A 19,608-nucleotide genomic window follows, 5' to 3' on the forward strand; every position below is an offset into this window, starting at 1 on the left:
TCTCCTCCAGCACCACAATTCAAAAGCATCAATTCTTTGGCGATCAGCCTTCTTTATGGTCCAGCTCTCACTTCCATACATCACTACTGGGAAAACCATAGCTTTAACTATATGGACCTTTGTCGGCAAGATGATGTCTCTGCTTTTTAAGATGCTGTCTAGGTTTGTCATTGCTTTTCTCCCAAGAAGCAGGCGTCTTTTAATTTCGTGACTGCTGTCACCATCTGCAGTGATCAAGGAGCCCAAGAAGGTGAAATCTCTCACTGCCTCCATTTCTTCCCCTTCTATTTGCCAGGAGGTGATGGGACCAGTGGCCATGATCTTGGTTTTTTTGATGTTGAGCTTCAGACCATATTTTGCGCTCTCCTCTTTCACCCTCATTAAAAGGTTCTTTAATTCCTCCTCGCTTTCTGCCATCAAGGTTGTGTCATCTGCATATCTGAGGTTGTTGATATTTCTTCCGGCAATCTTAATTCCGGCTTGGGATTCATCTAGTCCAGCCTTTCGCATGATGAATTCTGCATATAGGTTAAATAAGCAGGGAGACAATATACAACCTTGTCGTACTCCTTTCCCAATTTTGAACCACTCAGTTGTTCCATATCCAGTTCAAACTGTAGCTTCTTGTCCCACATAGAGATTTCTCAGGAGACAGATGAGGTGATCAGGCACTCCCATTTCTTTAAGAACTTGCCATAGTTTGCTGTGGTCGACACAGTCAAAGGCTTTTGCATAGTCAATGAAGCAGAAGTAGACGTTTTTCTGGAACTCTCTAGCTTTCTCCATAATCCAGCGCATGTTTGCTATTTGGTCTCTGGTTCCTCTGCCCTTTCGAAATCCAGCTTGCACTTCTGGGAGTTCTCAGTCCACATACTGCTTAAGCCTGCCTTGTAGAATTTTAAGCATAACCTTGCTAGCGTGTGAAATGAGCGCAATTGTGCGGTAGTTGGAGCATTCTTTGGCACTGCCCTTCTTTGGAATTGGGATGTAGACTGATCTTCTCCAATCCTCTGGCCATTGCTGAGTTTTCCAAACTTGCTGGCATATTGGGTGTAGCACCTTAACAGCATCATCTTTTAAAATTTTAAATAGTTCAGCTGGAATATCATCACTTCCACTGGCCTTGTTATTAGCAGTGCTTTCTAGGGCCCATTTGACTTCACTCTCCAAGATGTCTGGCTCAAGGTCAGCAACCACACTACCTGGGGTGTACGAGACCTCCATATCTTTCTGGTATAATTCCTCTGTGTATTCTTGCCACCTCTTCTTGATGTCTTCTGCTTCTGTTAGGTCCTTACCACTTTTGTCCTTGATTATGGTAATCTTTGTACGAAATGTTCCTTTCATGTCTCCAATTTTCTTGAACAGATCTCTGGTTTTCCCCATTCTATTGTTTTCCTCTATTTCTTTCATTGCTCATTTAAGAAGACCCTCTTGTCTCTCCTTGCTGTTTTTTGGAAATCTGCATTCAGTTTCCTGTATCTTTCCCTTTCTCCCTTGCATTTTGCTTGCCTCCTCTCCTCCGCTATTTGTAAGGCCTCGGACAGCCATTTTGCTTTCTTGCATTTCCTTTTCCTTGGGATGGTTTTCGTTGCTGCCTCCTGTATAATGTTACGAGCCTCCATTCATAGTTCTTCAGGCACTCTGTCCACCAAATCTAAATCCTTAAACCTGTTCCTCACTTCCACTGTGTATTCATAAGGGATTTGATTCAGATTGTATCTTACTGGCCCAGTGGTTTTTCCTACTTTCTTCAGTTTAAGCTGGAATTTTGCTATAAGAAGCTGATGATCTGAGTTACAGTCAGCTCCAGGTCTTGTTTTTGCTGACTGTATAGAGCTTCTCCATCTTTGGCTGCAGAGAATATAATCAATCTGATTTCGATGCTGCCCATTTGGTGATATCCATGTGTAGAGTCGTCTCTTGTGTTGTTGGAAAAGAGTGTTTGTGATGACCAGCTTGTTCTCTTGACAGAACTCTATTAGCCTTTGCCCTGCTTCATTTTGAACTCCAAGGCCAAACTTGCCAGTTGTTCCTTTTATCTCTTGATTCCCTACTTTAGCATTCCAATCCCCTGTAATGAGAAGAACATCCTTCTTTGGTGTCATTTCTAGAAGGTGTTGTAGGTCTTCATAGAATTGGTCAATTTCACTTTCTTCAGCTCCGGTAGTTGGTGCATAAACTTGGATTACTGTGATGTTAAAAGGTCTGCCTTGGATTCGTATCGAGATCATTCTGTCATTTTTGAGATTGCATCCCATTACAGCTTTTGCCACTCTTTTGTTGACTATGAGGGCCACTCCATTTCTGCTACGGGATTCTTGCCCACAGTAGTAGATATGATAGTCACCCGAACTGAATTCGCCCATTCCCTTCCATTTTAGTTCACTGATGCCCAGGATGTCGATATTTATTCTTGTCATCTCATTTTTGACCACATCCAGCTTACCTCCATTCATGGTTCTTACATTCCAGGTTCCTATGCAATATTTTTCTTTACAGCATTGGACTTTCCTTTCGCTTCCATAAATATATGGCCTATAAATATATAAACTCTAAATAATAAAAACAGCACTGCCATGATTTGTGCAATCACATTAGCTGTTTTCCAAGTTGCTGTATTGGGACACTGCTTGAAGCAGTGGAAAAATATGGAAACTGATGGCCCAATCCTGCTTTTATACACCAATGTGTTTTAGAAAACCTCAGTGCCCATTTCCACACACCTTGTGTTTGAGTCACTGGTGTTCTTCCAGTACCATGTGACTAAGTGGTACAAGTATTTCAGGCAATTAATGAGGCGGGAAAGCAGGAACCTCTATAAGGACCCTGTATAAAGTGTTATATAAGTATTTTTAAATAAATAAAAGCCAAAAGTATTCTGACAATTTCCAGAGGTTTAACCATGTTACTCTCTTGTTAACAACAAAAATCTTGCAGCACCTTAAAGACCAACAAATTTATTACTGTCTGAACAGCAAAACAAAGAGTGCAAAAAATACAGTGTATACAAAACAAAACAAAAAAACAGGCTAAGTTGAGTAAGAGAAACAAAACCTTTCTTTTACATTTTTTTAAAAAGGGAAGTTTGAAAGCTACAGATTATTTTTGGGTTTAGAGAAATGGATTAGAAGAAGAAAAACTGCTTGGGTTTTTTTTCATTTGCACAGTGAGGAAAAAAACATTAAAGGAAAGGGAAGATTTATTATTAAAACCAGAGTACAGCCAGTTGTATAAATTGATTTGTTTCACATCATCAAGACTCCAGTCTGTGAAACCAGGAACAAGGCACTTGATCTCAGTTTTTCTACAGTTTTTCAAGTGTTTGGGGGTTTAGTAGGTGTTCAAGTTCCAATAACCTGATTTTCAAAGATGTAGTTAATAATGGTAGCACAAATCTATGATATTGCAGAACTAGTTCAGTTCAGGATTTCTGCCTATTAATTCTCTTTCTCTGTGTGTTCACAAAACAAGAACAGCATGTTTTTGCAGAACCAGTCACCATTTTAGCACAACTAAAATTCTCCACCCATATATTACAACATTTGTTTTAAAAAATAAAATAGAATGCAGGCTTTTTGTAGCTGCATACTTGCAAGTTTCACAGATTGCTAAAGAACTGAACCCTAAACCAACAGACTGGGTGTAGAAAGTGAGGTTCTCATTTTATATGCAAAGCAGAACAGGTATAGTGAGATAAAATGCTGCACAGTCCATGGAACATGTAGCTCAGCAGAAGAAGAGTCCTAGTCAGCACCTAAGCAACTAAAAACACTCTCTCAAGTAATTCTGTAAAACACAGGAGGGATAACCAAATTGGCGGCTTTGCTCAAGCTCAGCATGGATACCATCAATATGGGGAGCAGTGGCAAATCAGTTTGAAAAATCACTTTAGAGCACACTACTATGTAGTGTCTCACTGCTGTCTCACTGAGTTCAATGGGTCTTATTCCCAGGTAAGTGGGTATAAGATTGTCCCTTAGTCCCATAAAAGAACATAATTCCACATTTCTCAACCAATGAAGTGAAATATCTGATAATGTGTTCCTAATTTGTATTTACCTGTAGCTTTGTTTCCAAGTTGTCCACCGCCTATATTTCAAGTGGCCTATTTTTCTTAAACATGGCATCACATGCAGGAAGTGATAAACCTTCCAAATATTTCCTTTTATCTTTAGTTGCTATTGCTATTGAGAGGTGCAAACTTGGCTGTAAACTAATTCTATTGTCACATCATGATTACAGAAATGGATAGTCATAGATATGGCAGTGAACCCAATTGACACTGGCATTTGTTCCAAGCAACCCAATATCCAGGGAGAGTTATGCAAAAAAAAAAATTAACACCCAAATCAAATATATTGTGTGATGTGGCAGTAGGCATTTTTCTTATGGGATAACAAAATACTAGGTTGACACATATTACGTGAGAATAAACATCTCTGAGGTTATTACCTTCTCCGTCAAAAGCAGGCTGGGTCTCCATGGTGGGTGTTGGTTTCGAACCATCATCTGAATTGAGAGTTAAAAAGAATCGAAAAGAAACTACCATTATTGAGGTAAATACTATCTACTCTCCAGTATTGTTGAATGATTGGGATTTTTACATGGCCCGGCCAAGTCCATTAGAGAGAAAATCACAAGAATGAGAACACAAAAGGCAAAGTACTTTAAGGAGTTTGCTTAAAGAATAACATAACAGAGAATTATTAAAATCATTTTCAGAATAGTCATTTTTTTGTCATCCCTCCCATTCACTGCATTGACCAAAACCAAAGAACATTCTCCTTTTCGGTGTATTGTGAGAAGAATGACCACCGTTTGGATCAGATGGGCTTAGTTTGTTCATTGTGGCCCTAGTTACCTATTCTTAATATGGCGGTTCCCTGCTTCTTGGATGTGGTGATCACACTAACACGTGGCACAAATCACAATTTGGGAGCTTGGGAGCATGAGATGTCGCGATGTGCTAGTATATGAGTAGGTGAAGTTGCACTTCACTGTGCCAAAAGGTTAGAAGCCCATCAGCACAAGGCCACCATGTTAAGTAATGGATATGAAAACTAGGCCTAAAATTCTGTTTGCTAAAATGGTTGGCCTTCCAAATATATTTCATCTTTATACTTTCCATTATTGTTGAAATATCTTGCTTTCTGAATCTTATCAGCATGGAATCTGGCATCACAATTTGCTGCACAGGAATTAGGCTGCAATCACTAATATGCCATATTACTCCTAATGCTTACATTGGCAAATCACCAATACCAACATAGCTAAAACAGAAGAGTGTCTAGAAGAAATGTGTTCTTATTGGCCTCCCCTGTTCTGAAATTCTCCAAGTGCAAAGATAACATTGAAACATTTCTCATAAGTGCTTGAACCTAGTAAAATCCAAAGCAAATTAAAACCATGAAGAAAAATAATCTTTTGAAAACTGGCCACAGGATGAAGCAAATGGGGACAGAGTCATGCTCTGACTATGATTCAGCCCCTGAATGCCTAAACTTGTTGTTGTTTAGTCGTTTAGTCGTGTCCGACTCTTCGTGACCCCACGGACCATAGCACGCCAGGCACTCCTGTCTTGCACTGCCTCCCGCAGTTTGGTCAAACTCATGTTCGTAGCTTCGAGAACACTGTCCAACCATCTTGTCCTCTGTTGTCCCCTTCTCCTAGTGCCCTCAATCTTTCCCAACATCACGGTCTTTTCCAAGGATTCTTCTCTTCTCATGAGGTGGCCAAAGTATTGGAGCCTCAGCTTCACGATCTGTCCTTCTAGGGAGCACTCAGGGCTGATTTCCTTAAAAATGGATAGGTTTGATCTTCTAGCAGTCCATGGGACTCTCAGGAGTCTCCTCCAGCACTATAATTCAAAAGCATCAATTCTTCGGCGATCAGCCTTCTTTATGGTCCAGCTCTCACTTCCATACATCACTACTGGGAAAACCATAGCTTTAACTATACGGACCTTTGTCGGCAAGGTGATGTCTCTGCTTTTTAAGATGCTGTCTAGGTTTGTCATTGCTTTTCTCCCAAGAAGCAGGCGTCTTTTAATTTCGTGACTGCTGTCACCATCTGCAGTGATCAAGGAGCCCAAGAAAGTAAAATCTCTCACTGCCTCCATTTCTTCCCCTTCTATTTGCCAGGAGGTGATGGGACCAGTGACCATGATCTTGGTTTTTTTGATGTTGAGCTTCAGACCATATTTTGCGCTCTCCTCTTTCACCCTCATTAAAAGGTTCTTTAATTCCTCCTCGCTTAAAGAACTTAAACTTACAGCCTCATTATCTCATTTCAAGGGGGGAAAGGCTTTGAGGTCAGAAGAATTTGGATCTAGAGTTTGAGCTCTCTGGTACAGACATACATGTCATCAATGAAAAGTAGCCATTGTTTATCTCCTCTACTGGTCTTTGTATTATGTATACGCTATAAGAATAAATCAAAAGTTACAATGTGCAAAAAGAAAACCATAAAAAGCATTAGTTTGTCTGCTTAGCTGGGTCATGTAAGCATATTAAAAACAAGTGACATAATGAGAATTTGGGGACATTTACAGCATATTGTGGCTTTAAATACCTTGTCACATGTTCTGTGTCCTCATGTCCTGACACAAGATATACAGAAAGAAAATCTCAGTTACAAAACCATAGTATAATATGATGAAGTGCTATGCAACATTTAAAACAAAAATCCTGCCCAGTTTTGATCAACTGGTTAGCTACCACTGCTGAATTTCCAGATGCAGTAATCCTAAAAGCAGAGTTTCCAAAAACAGGGGAAATATCCTTGCTCCAGCCAACATACAGAATTCCACATAAAAAGAACAGGAAGCAGATGAAGGAAGAAACATATGACCTAATGAGATTAATGTCAAGGTGGGAAGGGAGATGCAGGGGCATTATTTTATGGGGCTGTTAGTTGCAACCAGAGTGTGTGATTCAACTCTTAAAAGTTCAATCACATTTAAAAACAAAAAACAAAATTTGATTACAACTTGGTAAGAAAACTAAAGCACTAACCAGTTAACTGAGAAAACAAGCTTAAAGCAGAATAGTGCTGATAAGAGGAAAGTCAGTTGCAGTTAAATGCTGCAACTCTTAAAATCAATTAAGCTAAAGCTGTTGTTTTACAGAAGCCGATCTTAATGCTTTCCAAGTTGTTAAGCAGTGTTTCTCATTTCAATTAGTGACAAGATGACTAACTTTTTCTAGTAAGAAAGTGTTCTCCAAAGATTCTCATTCATTTCAGCAGGATTTAGGTGCAACTAACTTTATCTAGTATTGGGCTGGTGTTTCCCATAGCTTGGTTAACAGTTGCTGATCAAAAGCCCAGAACTGTAATCCCATCAGTTTCTGCATGCTCACCAAACAGTGCTGCCTGCTTCTGTAACTTCTATTAGAAATAAAAGATTTCAGGGTTTTTTCAGCCAATAAATAAATCAGTACAGTGGTACCTCGGGTTACAAACGCTTCAGGTTACAGACTCCGCTAACCCAGAAATAGTACCTCGGGTTAAGAACTTTGGTTCAGGATGAGAACAGAAATCATGCTCCAGCAGCAGGAGGCCCCATTAGCTAAAGTGGTGCTTCAGGTTAAGAACAGTTTCAGGTTAAGAGCGGACCTCTGGAACGAATTAAGTTCTTAACCAGAGGTACCACTGTACTGAGTAATTTTTTGATGCGGAATAAAGAGAAACCAGGGCATCTGGTTTCCTCAAACGATGCTTAAGATGAAAAGTTTTGTAATGAACTGGTAAGTAGATGGGGTATAAATAAGTATATTATAATTATGATGATAAATTTTTCACCATTGTTACCTGGTAACACCAAATACAGTTTTCACTAAATTAAAACACACAATCCTCAGCGAGTAACATCTCTCTAACCATTCCATTTTTATTTTTTATGTCTGGAATGAAGTGGCACTCCGGAAGACTAACTGTTTCAAAACAAGATACATTCCATTTTAGTCACAGAAAACCCTCCTACCCTTGTATTATGAACATTGCATTATTATTTTTTACTTAGTTGTAAATTGCTTTAGAGCTTTTTAGTTGGAAAGGACACATATTAATAAACCTAATCTAAGCTAACATGATATCAAATTATTTGACTTATATTGAAAAGTCACAGATATAATCACGGTGTAATGGTGCTCTGAATGTAAGTGCAGACGGGACCTAGGATAAAAAAAAGGCTTGATGGGAAATTAAGGCCTTCAATGGGCCTTTTAAATGTATTTGTGAGAGGGGGCTGTTATATTATGTATTTCGTCATTTCATTTTGTATTCTTAGGTCAGAAACCACCCTACTTACAGGGAAGTGAAAATGATATGTTACTTAAGACAAGGTTCTATTGATTCTAGTTTTACAGGGCTTTCATAAAAGGGGACTGTACAGATATCAGTCTAGGAAAGAAGACTATAAACCCAAAAATGTTTGGTTAGAATCCAAATGCTTCAACATTCAAGGCCATCATGAACTCCAACCTGAGAGATGATTGCACACTCCTGAAATAAACGGTGCCTGCTTTTTTACAAAACACTGCCACTGCTAATTGCAACAGTATGCTTAAGGAATCTTCAACCAAGCAGAAGAGAGACTTTCTGGAATACATTCGTCTCCCTCCCTTCCCTCCACCCCAAATATCTCCCTTGCAGGTGCATCAGTATGAAGGAGGTTGGGGGATATTCCTCAAAGACTTTGTGATCTAATATCGTCAAGTCAGTATACTTCTGCAAAAGACAGCACAGTTCTTTGGTGTTGCACAGACAGCTGGAAGTCACTTCGACCCCCGATGACATGATTCAAAGCCTCTTCTGTTTGGCTTTTTGATTCCTGATTGACACATTCACTGCTGGCTGGAGATAAATGCCACCGAGAGGACAATGTTGATCCGCTCCAGCTATTCCTGTGAAGGACTTTTTTTTTTGAATAATAAACAAAACAAAGATGGTGTGCTTAAGTGTTTGAATAGAGCTGGGGATAGACCGAAGGGGAGTATAGTGGCTTTAAAGAGGCTGGCAAGTCACTTGAAGAGTTAATTGTCTGGGTGTACAATGCGTTTATTCTGATCACGGACAAAGCATCCCCTCTTCCTGGAAGCAGCCCTTTAAAAAGGATATGTCAATAGGGCCCGTCGCTGCTGGGTTTTTCTTACAAGCTGCATCACTCTGGCACTGCTTTGAAAACCGTGACTCTTGAAATCTTGATACAGAGCACCCCACCCACTCTACACCACCAAGGGTACAAAACCACATCCCACTTGCAACCCTGCTATTAATTTGCCCAATTGCAAACCTGCCATCAATCTGCATGGCTTTAGATAGCATTTAAAGAATGACTTGGGGTGCAAACAGGTAGTTTAATAAGCATGTCTGGAAGCTTTTTCTTCTCTCCCACCCTTTGGCATGGATGCCAAGGGAAGTTAGGTTTCAAATTTCATCTGGGACAAGAAAAAATATGTATCTAATTAAAAGTATGAAAGACACACTGAATCTGTCATCCAGTGATACTGTCCACTGTTAAAGGAAATTTGCAAGGCATATGTAATATCAGTTTATGCCAATTCCTAGGCTTCGGTCAATCAGCCACACTGTCACTCTAACACACTGCACTCTCCTGTCCTCCAGTGGTGGCTTCCTTGGTGTTAATAGTCTGGCATGGGACTGGTTTAGCCAACACACCTCCAAACACAGTGTATCAAGACACATTTCCTGGCCTAGATGTAGCTTCATTTGCAGAGGACAGGATCAATGAGAACACCACCTTCTCCTGAAGGTCCTTTTCAGAAATGGCAGAATAGGATCAGTTCTGGGAACTGTTCTTCCTTTTTTTTCTGTTTGTAGGCGAGTTTTCAGTTCAGTAAATGCCATCATGGTAAATCAATTTAGGCATGCTTTCTTCCATCCTTAGCCCTGTACATCTTGAAGTGTGATAACCAACACAATTCTGTCTACACAGAGGGGGAGAGATGTTTGTTAGTGCTAGTGATCTAATGCAGATATACAGAACACCTGTCTGGACAATTACATGCCGCATGTGTCTTAAATCATTTGTCTCAATCAACTTCTAATACACACATTTTTTACAGTATAAGCATCAATAAGAACTATGAAAGTGTCACCATTTAGCTGGTAATGCACTGTGAAATAAATATTCTTATTCCTGTTCTGTCCAATGGTGAAATCGCTCACCAAAGCTTTCTGTACATTTTTTGACACAACCCAATGCAATAGCCATTTTGCACTACCATTCCTGGATAACCAGGCAGGTGTGTGCACAAACAAGTAACTCTCTCAGACTCATAGCTGCCAAGTTATCCCTTTTTTTAAGGGATTTTCCCTTATGCTGAATAGGCTTCCTCGCGAGAAAAGGGAAAACTTGGCAGCTATGCTCAGACTCCTTACTGGGACACGTTAATATATTATTGCCTATTGAAGCAGTAGAGGACTTTCCTTTTGATAAGCACAATGACCAGTCTGGAAAGGAACTATGACCAGGGAGTTCCAGGGTCAAATCCCAGTTCAGGGGTTCCTCTTTGAAAATAGTGGGAAGAAATGAAGGAAGGAAAAGGAGCCATTGGTTTTATGTAAGCAAAGCCTACAATTAATGTGTCTTTTTAACACATGCACCCTAAATTGTTATATTTAATGCACATTTTCAGTAGTTCAATGCAGTTAAAGGCACCTGAGAGAACACCCTGTGCCTTTAAGCTACTTTCTGCTCAGCCCAGCAATCTCTCTCTCTCTCTCTCTCCCCCGAGGAAAGTCTCTCTATAAAACCTCCCTCACATCTTCAAGGCTTCGGGTTGCAGAGTGGGGGTGGGTAATGCAGTGAGTTCCCAGATCAATGGCCATTTGAAATTCAACCATATGGTGGAAGCCCTACAGCTGCATGTGTTAATTACCACACGTGCCCCCCTGTAAAGCAGTCTGTTCGACACAAAAAGAAAAACAGAAGGGGGAGAAGAAAAAGACTGCTTGAGAGGATTAAATAAATAGCCCAAATTTTTTGCCTAATTCCTCCCAGACACACAATCTGCCTTCCTTCTGAAACCTGCATGCTTAGGACCCCTAATACCCCCTTCACATCCAGCCATGTGCAGTGAACCTAGGCAAAACTATTGCAAAGTGTACTTTTCTCTTCTCATCCCTCTCCTCTCCTCCCCTCCCTCCCACCATCATCTTCTTTAGAGAACTAATTTCTGGCTGACAACCAGACTGAGTTTTCAGGCTTACAATATGCCTTTTCATTTCCTCAGAGAAGAGAATGGACACCTCGTCAGCTATGTCTGTATTGCATATGAGGGGTAGGGAGAGAGTAGGGGGAGAGGGGGAGAGAGAGGGAGGGGGAGAATGGGAAGGGTGAAAATAAAGGGATGGATGAATAACAGACTGAGAATGGCACACATACAAATCACTGTGTTGTGTTCTCTTTTGACACTGCTTTTCTTCCTAAGCAAAGAGTGAACAATTTCAACTAGAAGCAAAAACCCAAGTTCAACAGGTATACCTTTGGATCAATCAGCTGAACAATTCCACACTCAAAAAATACTATTAAAACATTGTCACAATGAAACACAGTAAAGAAGTAGAGGGTCTCAGCGGGATGGAAGGAATCACCTGGAATCATCTCGTGGTCCATTTCATAACAATTTCAGCAAGAAGGGTAAAAAAAGAAGCAACAACCTAGCGCCAATCCAAATTTTAGATGGAATTAAGTTTAATAAGCCCACTTTCTTGCTTTAGTACAACTGTCAGCTTATAAATGCCACATACCTCTCTGGACAGGATCACAAAAAGCAGACTAGGTTTACTGCCTTTACCCACACAATAGTATCAATAGTATCAATTTCCCTAGTATATAATATCTTAAGGTTTTTTTTTTCCTATGTAGTCATCACTGTCTGGACCAAAGATGGGGGACGTAAAAGTCTCTCCCTCTAGTTGGCTAATGAATGAATGTCCATTGCCAAAACTTAAAAGTCTTACCGTATATTTGGGCGAACAATTTTTTTAAAAAACTATATCCTGAATCCTAGCAAGCTTCAACTTCCCTTTGTTGTGCCACTCTGCAGCTATCCAAGGCAGAAAAGTAAAGACAACTCATTCTCAGTGGCCATCAACGCGGCTTTAAGGAGACTTCCGACCACACACATTCTTATTTTTCTTGAATGAATGTAACCATTCTTACCTACATTCAACAAGTTAAGCAAATAGTCAAAAAGTTTAATACAAAATTCCAAGAGACATACAATGTTGAGCCTTTTCAAGAATAGAACATACGGTCCCATAATTTTCAATTGAGTTCTTTTTTTCTTGTCAGCTCTAAGACCTAAAACTCCAGCTGTATACATATCAGAATCAGTGCAAGAGGCTGTTATTCTTGTCCCAGGCTTTCTCCTCTGAAAATAGATATTCAGAATGATTCCAGTCTTTGTGACACATACTATTGACTGATCAAGAGTCTTGGGGCATCTTAAAGATCAATATTTATTGTGGCATGAATTCTCTTATACTTAGTGTACAAACTCTTGAGTTCCCCAGCTGCATCCACTTTTAAATTGCTGGCCTGTTCACTTAACCCTGGGGGAAACTGGTGATCTTACATTGGAACTGAAGCCCTGCTGAGGAAGGAATTATCACATCACATTTCAGTTTAATAAACAATTCGTTTGGTGAAAAGACTCTCCATATGCAGTCAAAAGGATTACCCATTGACTCTGGAACTTCTGGAATTTGCTAACCATCACAAAGGTGGACTGCTAGATTCCCACTGAGTCAACAGTGGATGATTTCTTGCCTGAGGCATGCACCTGTTTGCCTTCCGCACTTAAAAAAAAAATATTCTGAATATATTGTGCCAACTCTCAACCTAGATATTCAGGAAATTCACATTTAAAGGAATGTGAGCTAATCTGGTTATAGACTGTACAATGATGCTGTTAACCTAAACAGGGTGGAACATCCTCTGCTGACTCTCCAAGGAGGTGGGGGGAAGATATACTGGCTGCATCTTAAAGATATAAGACTTAATACTTTTGACAGGAAACAGTGAAAACCAAAAACTGATTGTAAAAAACACAATTTGACAAGTCAGGTGGTGGATTCAAGTAAAGCTCAGAGAAGCAGGTATCCTGGATTATCTATGGTCAGCCAAGAAATGTGGCCAGAATAAAACAAAAGTATGAAGTGAAGCAACATATTAGAGGAAGGAATTCAATGTAGTGCTAAGGAATAATTCTGTCAGTACAAGCATTCCTGGAATAATCTCCCTTCTTCTCCCCTTATGTGATGTTCTGGGGGTTCTTCTAACCCTTCCCCAATGTTTCCACTAGCAGGACTTGTTACTTGAATCTGGCCCAGGGAGAACCAAGGGCACAGGCCACTCACTTCCTGAGGCTAAGTAGGTGAGGGTCTGGTTAGTGCCTGCACAGTTGTCTTTGTAGGATCCACATGTACCTTGGGCTTCACTGACAGAATCAAGGTGGGATAAAAATGTAAGAAAATAAAGATCAGGTAAAATATAAAGCAGATAACAAAATCACACTGCACTTTCAAATTTGGGGTATGGAGGCTGAATTGTTTTATAGACCAAAAATGAAAGAACAGTGGCTACCATATTCAAAGCCAGCTCATAGAGTTCAAGGCAGTTCAACCATCTCAAGACAAAGCCTTCACTCAAGCCGGGGTGTGTGTGTGTCATTTATGCAATTTCTAATCCACAGAATCACTATGGAAATTGTAGCACATCTATTATTTGATTGTCCTTTGGTTCCTTGATACCTGCAAACGTTAGCAAGAATTTACAGAAGGTAGGCTTATTAAGGGGAGGGAGAAATTGCCTCCCACTCTCGCTACTATTCCGAAACTGCATAAAACACAGACTTGCGCACACTTTTTGGATGGTGTAGGAACATGCAAGGTTTGTTCTGCATGTATCCCTTTGAGGTTAAGGGAGAAATGTGCTCTCTCTATAATGATTTGTCAAGGAAAAAAGTATTTTGATGACTACTGGGGATGTGTGTGTGGTTTTTTTTAAAAAAAACACCTGGCAATTTACTTTCAGGACTAATAGCAAGACAAACAAATGGGAAAGTTCAATGCAAGGGCAGTGCCAGAAGGATGGAGACACATAAAAATATTGTCAAGCTTCAGTCAATTCACCGTTCAACACATGGCAGAAAAGAGCTGATCTGATCTGCTTTGCATCAACCACATATGAGAAGGATTAAAGGTCATAAGTGGTTAATCCAAGACTGCAGATGCATGAACAAGAGGTTCTATAAACCTCAGTTGTTGTTCTCACTTTCAAGGTGACGGAAGCTGAATCACAGGGTTGAACAAACATTTGACAAGGCAAATTGCAAAACAGCAGACTATTTAGCTTAGAATGGACAGAATTCTTATTTAAAATTTATATTCCACTTTTCACCATCAATGTAGAAGAGCACTTTATAACAATGCAATATACAAAATTTAAAACATAAACTTTAACATTTTAAACCTCAAAAATCTAAAGTAGCCTCAAAAAAATTTTTTTTAAAGACATTGTCCAGACCTCAGTGAGATCAACCCCCCAATCCCGCTATAAAAGAAGGCAAATGTTTTATCAGTTCAATAGAGAGCTTGGGAAAAGGCAAGGTGGAAAACTGAAATGAATTTTTCTCTAGTGAAAAACAGGTTTCTTGCTGAAGGACACACAAAAGAATTAGCAGATCACAGAGGGGTATTAAGCCCAGCATCACTCCCTTCCTCAAGAGCCTCCTCCTGAACCCAAAGACGATTACAGTGGTCCCTCGAGTTACAAACACCTCAAGTTACAAACACTTCAGGTTACAAACTCCGCTAACCTGGAAGAGTTACCTCGAGTTGAGAACTTTGTCCCAGGATGAGAATGGAAATTGTGTGATGTTGGCGCAGGGGCAGCAAAAGGCCCCATTAGTGAAAGCACGCCTCTAGTTAAGAACAGTTTCAAGTTAAGAACGGACCTCCAGAACGAATTAAGTTCAAAACTAGAGTTACCACCATATAATGTTTTGGTTTCACATGGTAATGGCATGTCTAGCAAAGGGCCCAAACTCCCACTACTTCCAGCAGTCCTGACTTGATTTTCTTGGGCATACCCACTGCCTCATGTTAACTAGCATCAGAAGATGCATCTTACAAATGTGGAACACAGGGAACAATCCATGTATGGAATGCCTGCTGACCTATCTTAAAGGATTACAATTGGGCAGCCATATTCCCAAAGTATCCATTGTTTTCCTCACTCAAATTCTGGAAAGGCAGGATCACGTTTTCTAAAACTCCAAAGAAAAAGAACCATTCTAGAGCAGCAGTAAAGGAATCCAAGCCAGTTTCTAGAGGTACACTGGGAGATGAGAGGAAGGCCCCATTGCCCAAGTAGAAATCCTTGCACAGGCTTTCACCAATGGAATTTGTTAAGTGAATATTGCAGCTAAATCAGAAACATTACAGCATCTCTATCAGCCTACCGCAACTCTGTGCCCTCCAGATGCTTGACTAGAACTCCCATCAGCCTCACAGGGCTCTGCTTGTTGGGCTGGTGGAGTCCAAAACATTTCGAAGGCAGCAGTTTGAGGAAGGATGAATATCTCTACTAATCTATTTCAGATTTCCGGTTTTCTAGTCCTTATTTTGACAGCTCATATTGCAAAAGCCGACACTCTCTAGCTCTTCTGCCTCTTTGAGGCACGCTTGACTGTATGCAAAAATTCCTATGGAATTGAATGCAACAATAGAGTTTTTACATCTAAAGTGAAGAGGCAAAAACAGCATGGTGGTATGGGAGATTTCCCCACAACATAAAAATGCAGAAAACATAAGGCAAAATTAATTTTCCAGCTCCCCCCCCCCCCGTCCTTCTGGAAGGCTAGCTGGTGTTACCTAAAATATTAGTTAACTCAAGTTATTCCTCAACATTATGTATTCCTACAACATTTAAGTACTTTATACCAAGGTGAGAAGCTGGTGGACTGTACTAGTAATCTTGCTTGTAAAAAGTATTCAGAACGGTTCTGCCAGCTGGTGCAGAACTTTCTCATGGAAAGTGCAAGGCAGCATCAAGCTGTATAGTTAAACAGTGCTTTAGTTTTGGCCTGATTATTCCCCTGCTGAATTCAAAATAAATAGTCAAAAACGCTTACAAGGCAATGATCTCACATATCAGAGTGAGAATTTACGTTAGGTCAATGTGCAGCACCTCTGAAAATCCTACACTTGGGAACAGCTGGCCCATAATTTAATACGCATGCTCAGCATTGCTATAGATCTGTGCTGACCATGCGTGTCTTCTGTTCTTTCACTCTTAGGATAACTCAAGAGGGTGACTCAAGATTAACACAACTCATGAGGACCATCCTGGAGCTTCTGCTTTTATGTACTCTTATCGGATGTCATCTTCTCCTCATGAAAGCAGCACTTAAGACTCAGGACTTGATACCATGGCACCATTTGCATTACAGTAATGTTTTTCATATTATGAGAAGTTCCAACGTGACTCAAGGAAGATGGACTGGAAAGCCCTACATTGAAAAACAAAACAAAAACCGCTTCTGTGAGCATAGAACTCCACTCACCTTTTCTCCCAGAATTACCGTGTCCTAAAGGCCTGTCAGTTACTGAACCTTAAAGAGAAGGAAACACATAAATCTGTTATTTAAGAGAAGACATGGGCAAAGCATTCATAGATATACAATCTCAACAAATTCAGCCAAATCCATTGGCACAAATTTGGCCCATTTGCCTTAGATGCCCTAAAAATAAAAATATAAAAATATCCAAGCAACTGCCCCAACACATGTGTCCAATCCCAGAAATATTGCTGCTTCTCTAGCCACTTTTGTACTGGGCTCAGTCATTTTGTAGAATCCAGTTTGAAGGATACAAGTTTACTACCGTATCTGCAAGAGCAAAGTACAGAGGAAGGGGTTCCTCTGAAATATGAGCGTTGCAGTCTGGTCTGATGACGTTACAGACTGTGTATGTAACAGTATGGCCAGAATGAAATGTGGTGATAGGCAAAAGGAGGAGGAGGAGGAGGAGGAGGAGGAGGAGGAGGAGGAGTTTGGAATTGATATCCCGCTTTATCGCTACCCTAAGGAGTCTCAAAATGGCTAACATTCTCCTTTCCCTTCCTCCCCCACAACAAACACTCTGTGAGGTGAGTGGGGCTGAGAGACTTCAAAGAAGTGTGACTAGCCCAAGGTCACCCAGCAGCTGCATGTGGAGGAGCAGGGACGCGAACCCAGTTCCCCAGATTATGAGTCTACCACTCTTAACCACTATACCACACTGGCAGGTGGTAGATACTGCATGGACAAGAGCTGGTTGATGGGGGCAGTGCCTGGACTGGCGCAGGGGACCACAGCTGGCCTTCTGTCAAGATTCCTAAAAAATACTGTCTAGTAGCTGTATTTCAGTCTCCAATATTTTTTGCCAGCAACAGATATTGGTTTGTCAGGCACCTGCCCCCTCCTCCATGGAATCCTATTGTGCCCACCATTTAGGATGGGCAGGATGGGGTGGGGGGGAGAGAAAGAGAAGAGTTTGGAATTGATATCCCACTTTATCACTACCCGAAGGAGTCTCAAAGCGGCTAACAATCTCCTTTCCCCTCCTCCCCCACAACAGACACCCTGTGAGGTGGGTGGGGCTGAGAGACTTCAAAGAAGTGTGACTAGCCCAAGGTCACCCAGCAGCTGCATGTGGAGGAGCGGAGACACGAACCCGGTTCCCCAGATTACGAGTCTACCGCTCTTAACCACTACACCACACTGGCTCTCAGGGAAGATGCTTGCTGGAGATAGATGGTCCAGTTTGTAATATATTACAAACTTTTTCTGAAGTCTGGTTTGGCCTAAGCCCATTTAGCACATTTTAACCCTAAAAAATCCTGTTCTTACCAACTCTTTTGACAAGTATCTATTCTAACATAATTTATTTTTCATGGAAAAGAAGCCAGTCGGACAGCATCAAGAGGCTATTTAAAAATATATTCAGTTTGATACCCAAAGAGTTATAAAGCAATGTGTCATTGAATGGAGAATCATATGTTTACAGGCGAGCTCAAGCTTTGGTTGTACACTAGAGCACATGCTGGAAACAATGAATGCCAATTATCATGACCAAAAACGTGGAGCAAATTCAAACTGCGTTACTCTCATCTACTCATTTCATCTTATGGTCAAAAACCCTTTGCAACATATAATGAAGATGAGCTGTGAATGAATGACAGCTTTCAAGCAGCACTGACCACAAGATGGAGCAGCTATTATCTCAATTCCCTGAGTGTAGGACTAATTTTGTGTTGTATGAATGAGTCCAAGACCTTTGAATTAAAAGCCAAAATGCTTGTCCACTTCTCTTCCTATTTGAGCATCAAAAGCAAGCAAGCAATTTTTCTCAGCCCTCAGTACCTGAACATACAGGAGTTTTGTTCTGTACAGAAGAACCACTGATGGGTTTGCCATCTGGAGTGACGCACCAGCAGTATCCAGTATAGGTATGGCACTGCACCTGTTTGGAAAAGAGGAAACTTACTAGTTACAGGGTTTCCAGAATCCACCCACAACATGTGCTCATCCAATAACCCAAAGTGAATGTGAAAACTTTTGTACCATTAGAGACATTAAGGAACCATTAGAGTTTAAGGAATAAATGTTTTCAAGGAAAATGAGAAAAGTGTTTGTTTTGCACCTTTTAATTTAATTGTTATGTCTCCCAGACTAGGCAATACCTATATGCAAACAAAGGAAAAATAACTTGTCCTTAACAGGAAGGTAACAACCAAAATCTGACAATTTATATAAAGCCTCTGGCCTACTCAAACAAATTACTGCAAAAATAGGTGACAACTAATGGAGCAGGCTTAGCACACATTGGAAGAGAAGAAAAAACAGAGGAGACACATCTTGAATGTCACAGACCCCAGCTGCAGACCGTCCTCAATCACCCACAATAGCAGAGAGATGAACCCAAGAAGAAGCTGCTGCACTGCACATTGGGCAGCACAAACCTCACAACATGAGCCCTAGCCAGGAGCAGAAAGCAAGAACCAGCACATGCTTCAGATTAGGGTTTCTGGGGATAGCTATAAACAACTCAGCTGCTCACTGCCTGTTGCAATTCCACTCAGCTCTTCTTGGCTCTCTGGCTGGACAGCTCCACTGCTGCATCAAGAACCTTGCTGCAGACCTGCTCTCTAACCTGCTGGATAGCTCCTCAGCTTTGCCAGTAGGGCAGGGAAGTCAAGCCACAGTTATGTATTAGTGGAACAGGGCAAACCCTCCATTGAAAGAAACAGTAGAGCAATCCGTACAGTAATATAATCACAAGACCAGATGCAAGACAAATGAATAGCTTTTGTCAAGATCTTAGAGATTAGCATAAGTAAGCAATAAAGTTAAATGGAATAAAGTAACACAATCAGCTAAAAAGCTGAAGCAACACAGCTCCTGGCTTGCTGGATGTATTTCAGACAACAAGAGGTTTATCGATCCTTTGGCAAAATGCCTGATTGCAGCAGTTCATGAAACCCATATGAATGGGATGTTGCCAAAGATCGGTAGTCATATGAACCTGGCCATA

General features: G+C 40.7%; 1 protein-coding gene across 1 annotated transcript in view; it reads right to left on the bottom strand.

The window, feature by feature from the left end:
- Positions 1 to 19,608, bottom strand: part of SMOC1 (SPARC related modular calcium binding 1) — a 69,808-nt gene that overhangs the window by 25,287 nt on the left and 24,913 nt on the right. Inside the window, exons 4-6 of the mRNA XM_035113442.2 lie at positions 18,438 to 18,537; positions 16,599 to 16,646; positions 4,456 to 4,512 (exon numbers count right to left, since the gene is read on the bottom strand). Coding sequence (XP_034969333.1) covers positions 4,456 to 4,512; positions 16,599 to 16,646; positions 18,438 to 18,537 — 205 coding nt within the window. The remainder of the gene's footprint in view (positions 1 to 4,455; positions 4,513 to 16,598; positions 16,647 to 18,437; positions 18,538 to 19,608) is intronic.

This window comes from Zootoca vivipara, chromosome 1, assembly GCF_963506605.1.
Source record: "Zootoca vivipara chromosome 1, rZooViv1.1, whole genome shotgun sequence".
NCBI lineage: Eukaryota > Metazoa > Chordata > Lepidosauria > Squamata > Lacertidae > Zootoca > Zootoca vivipara.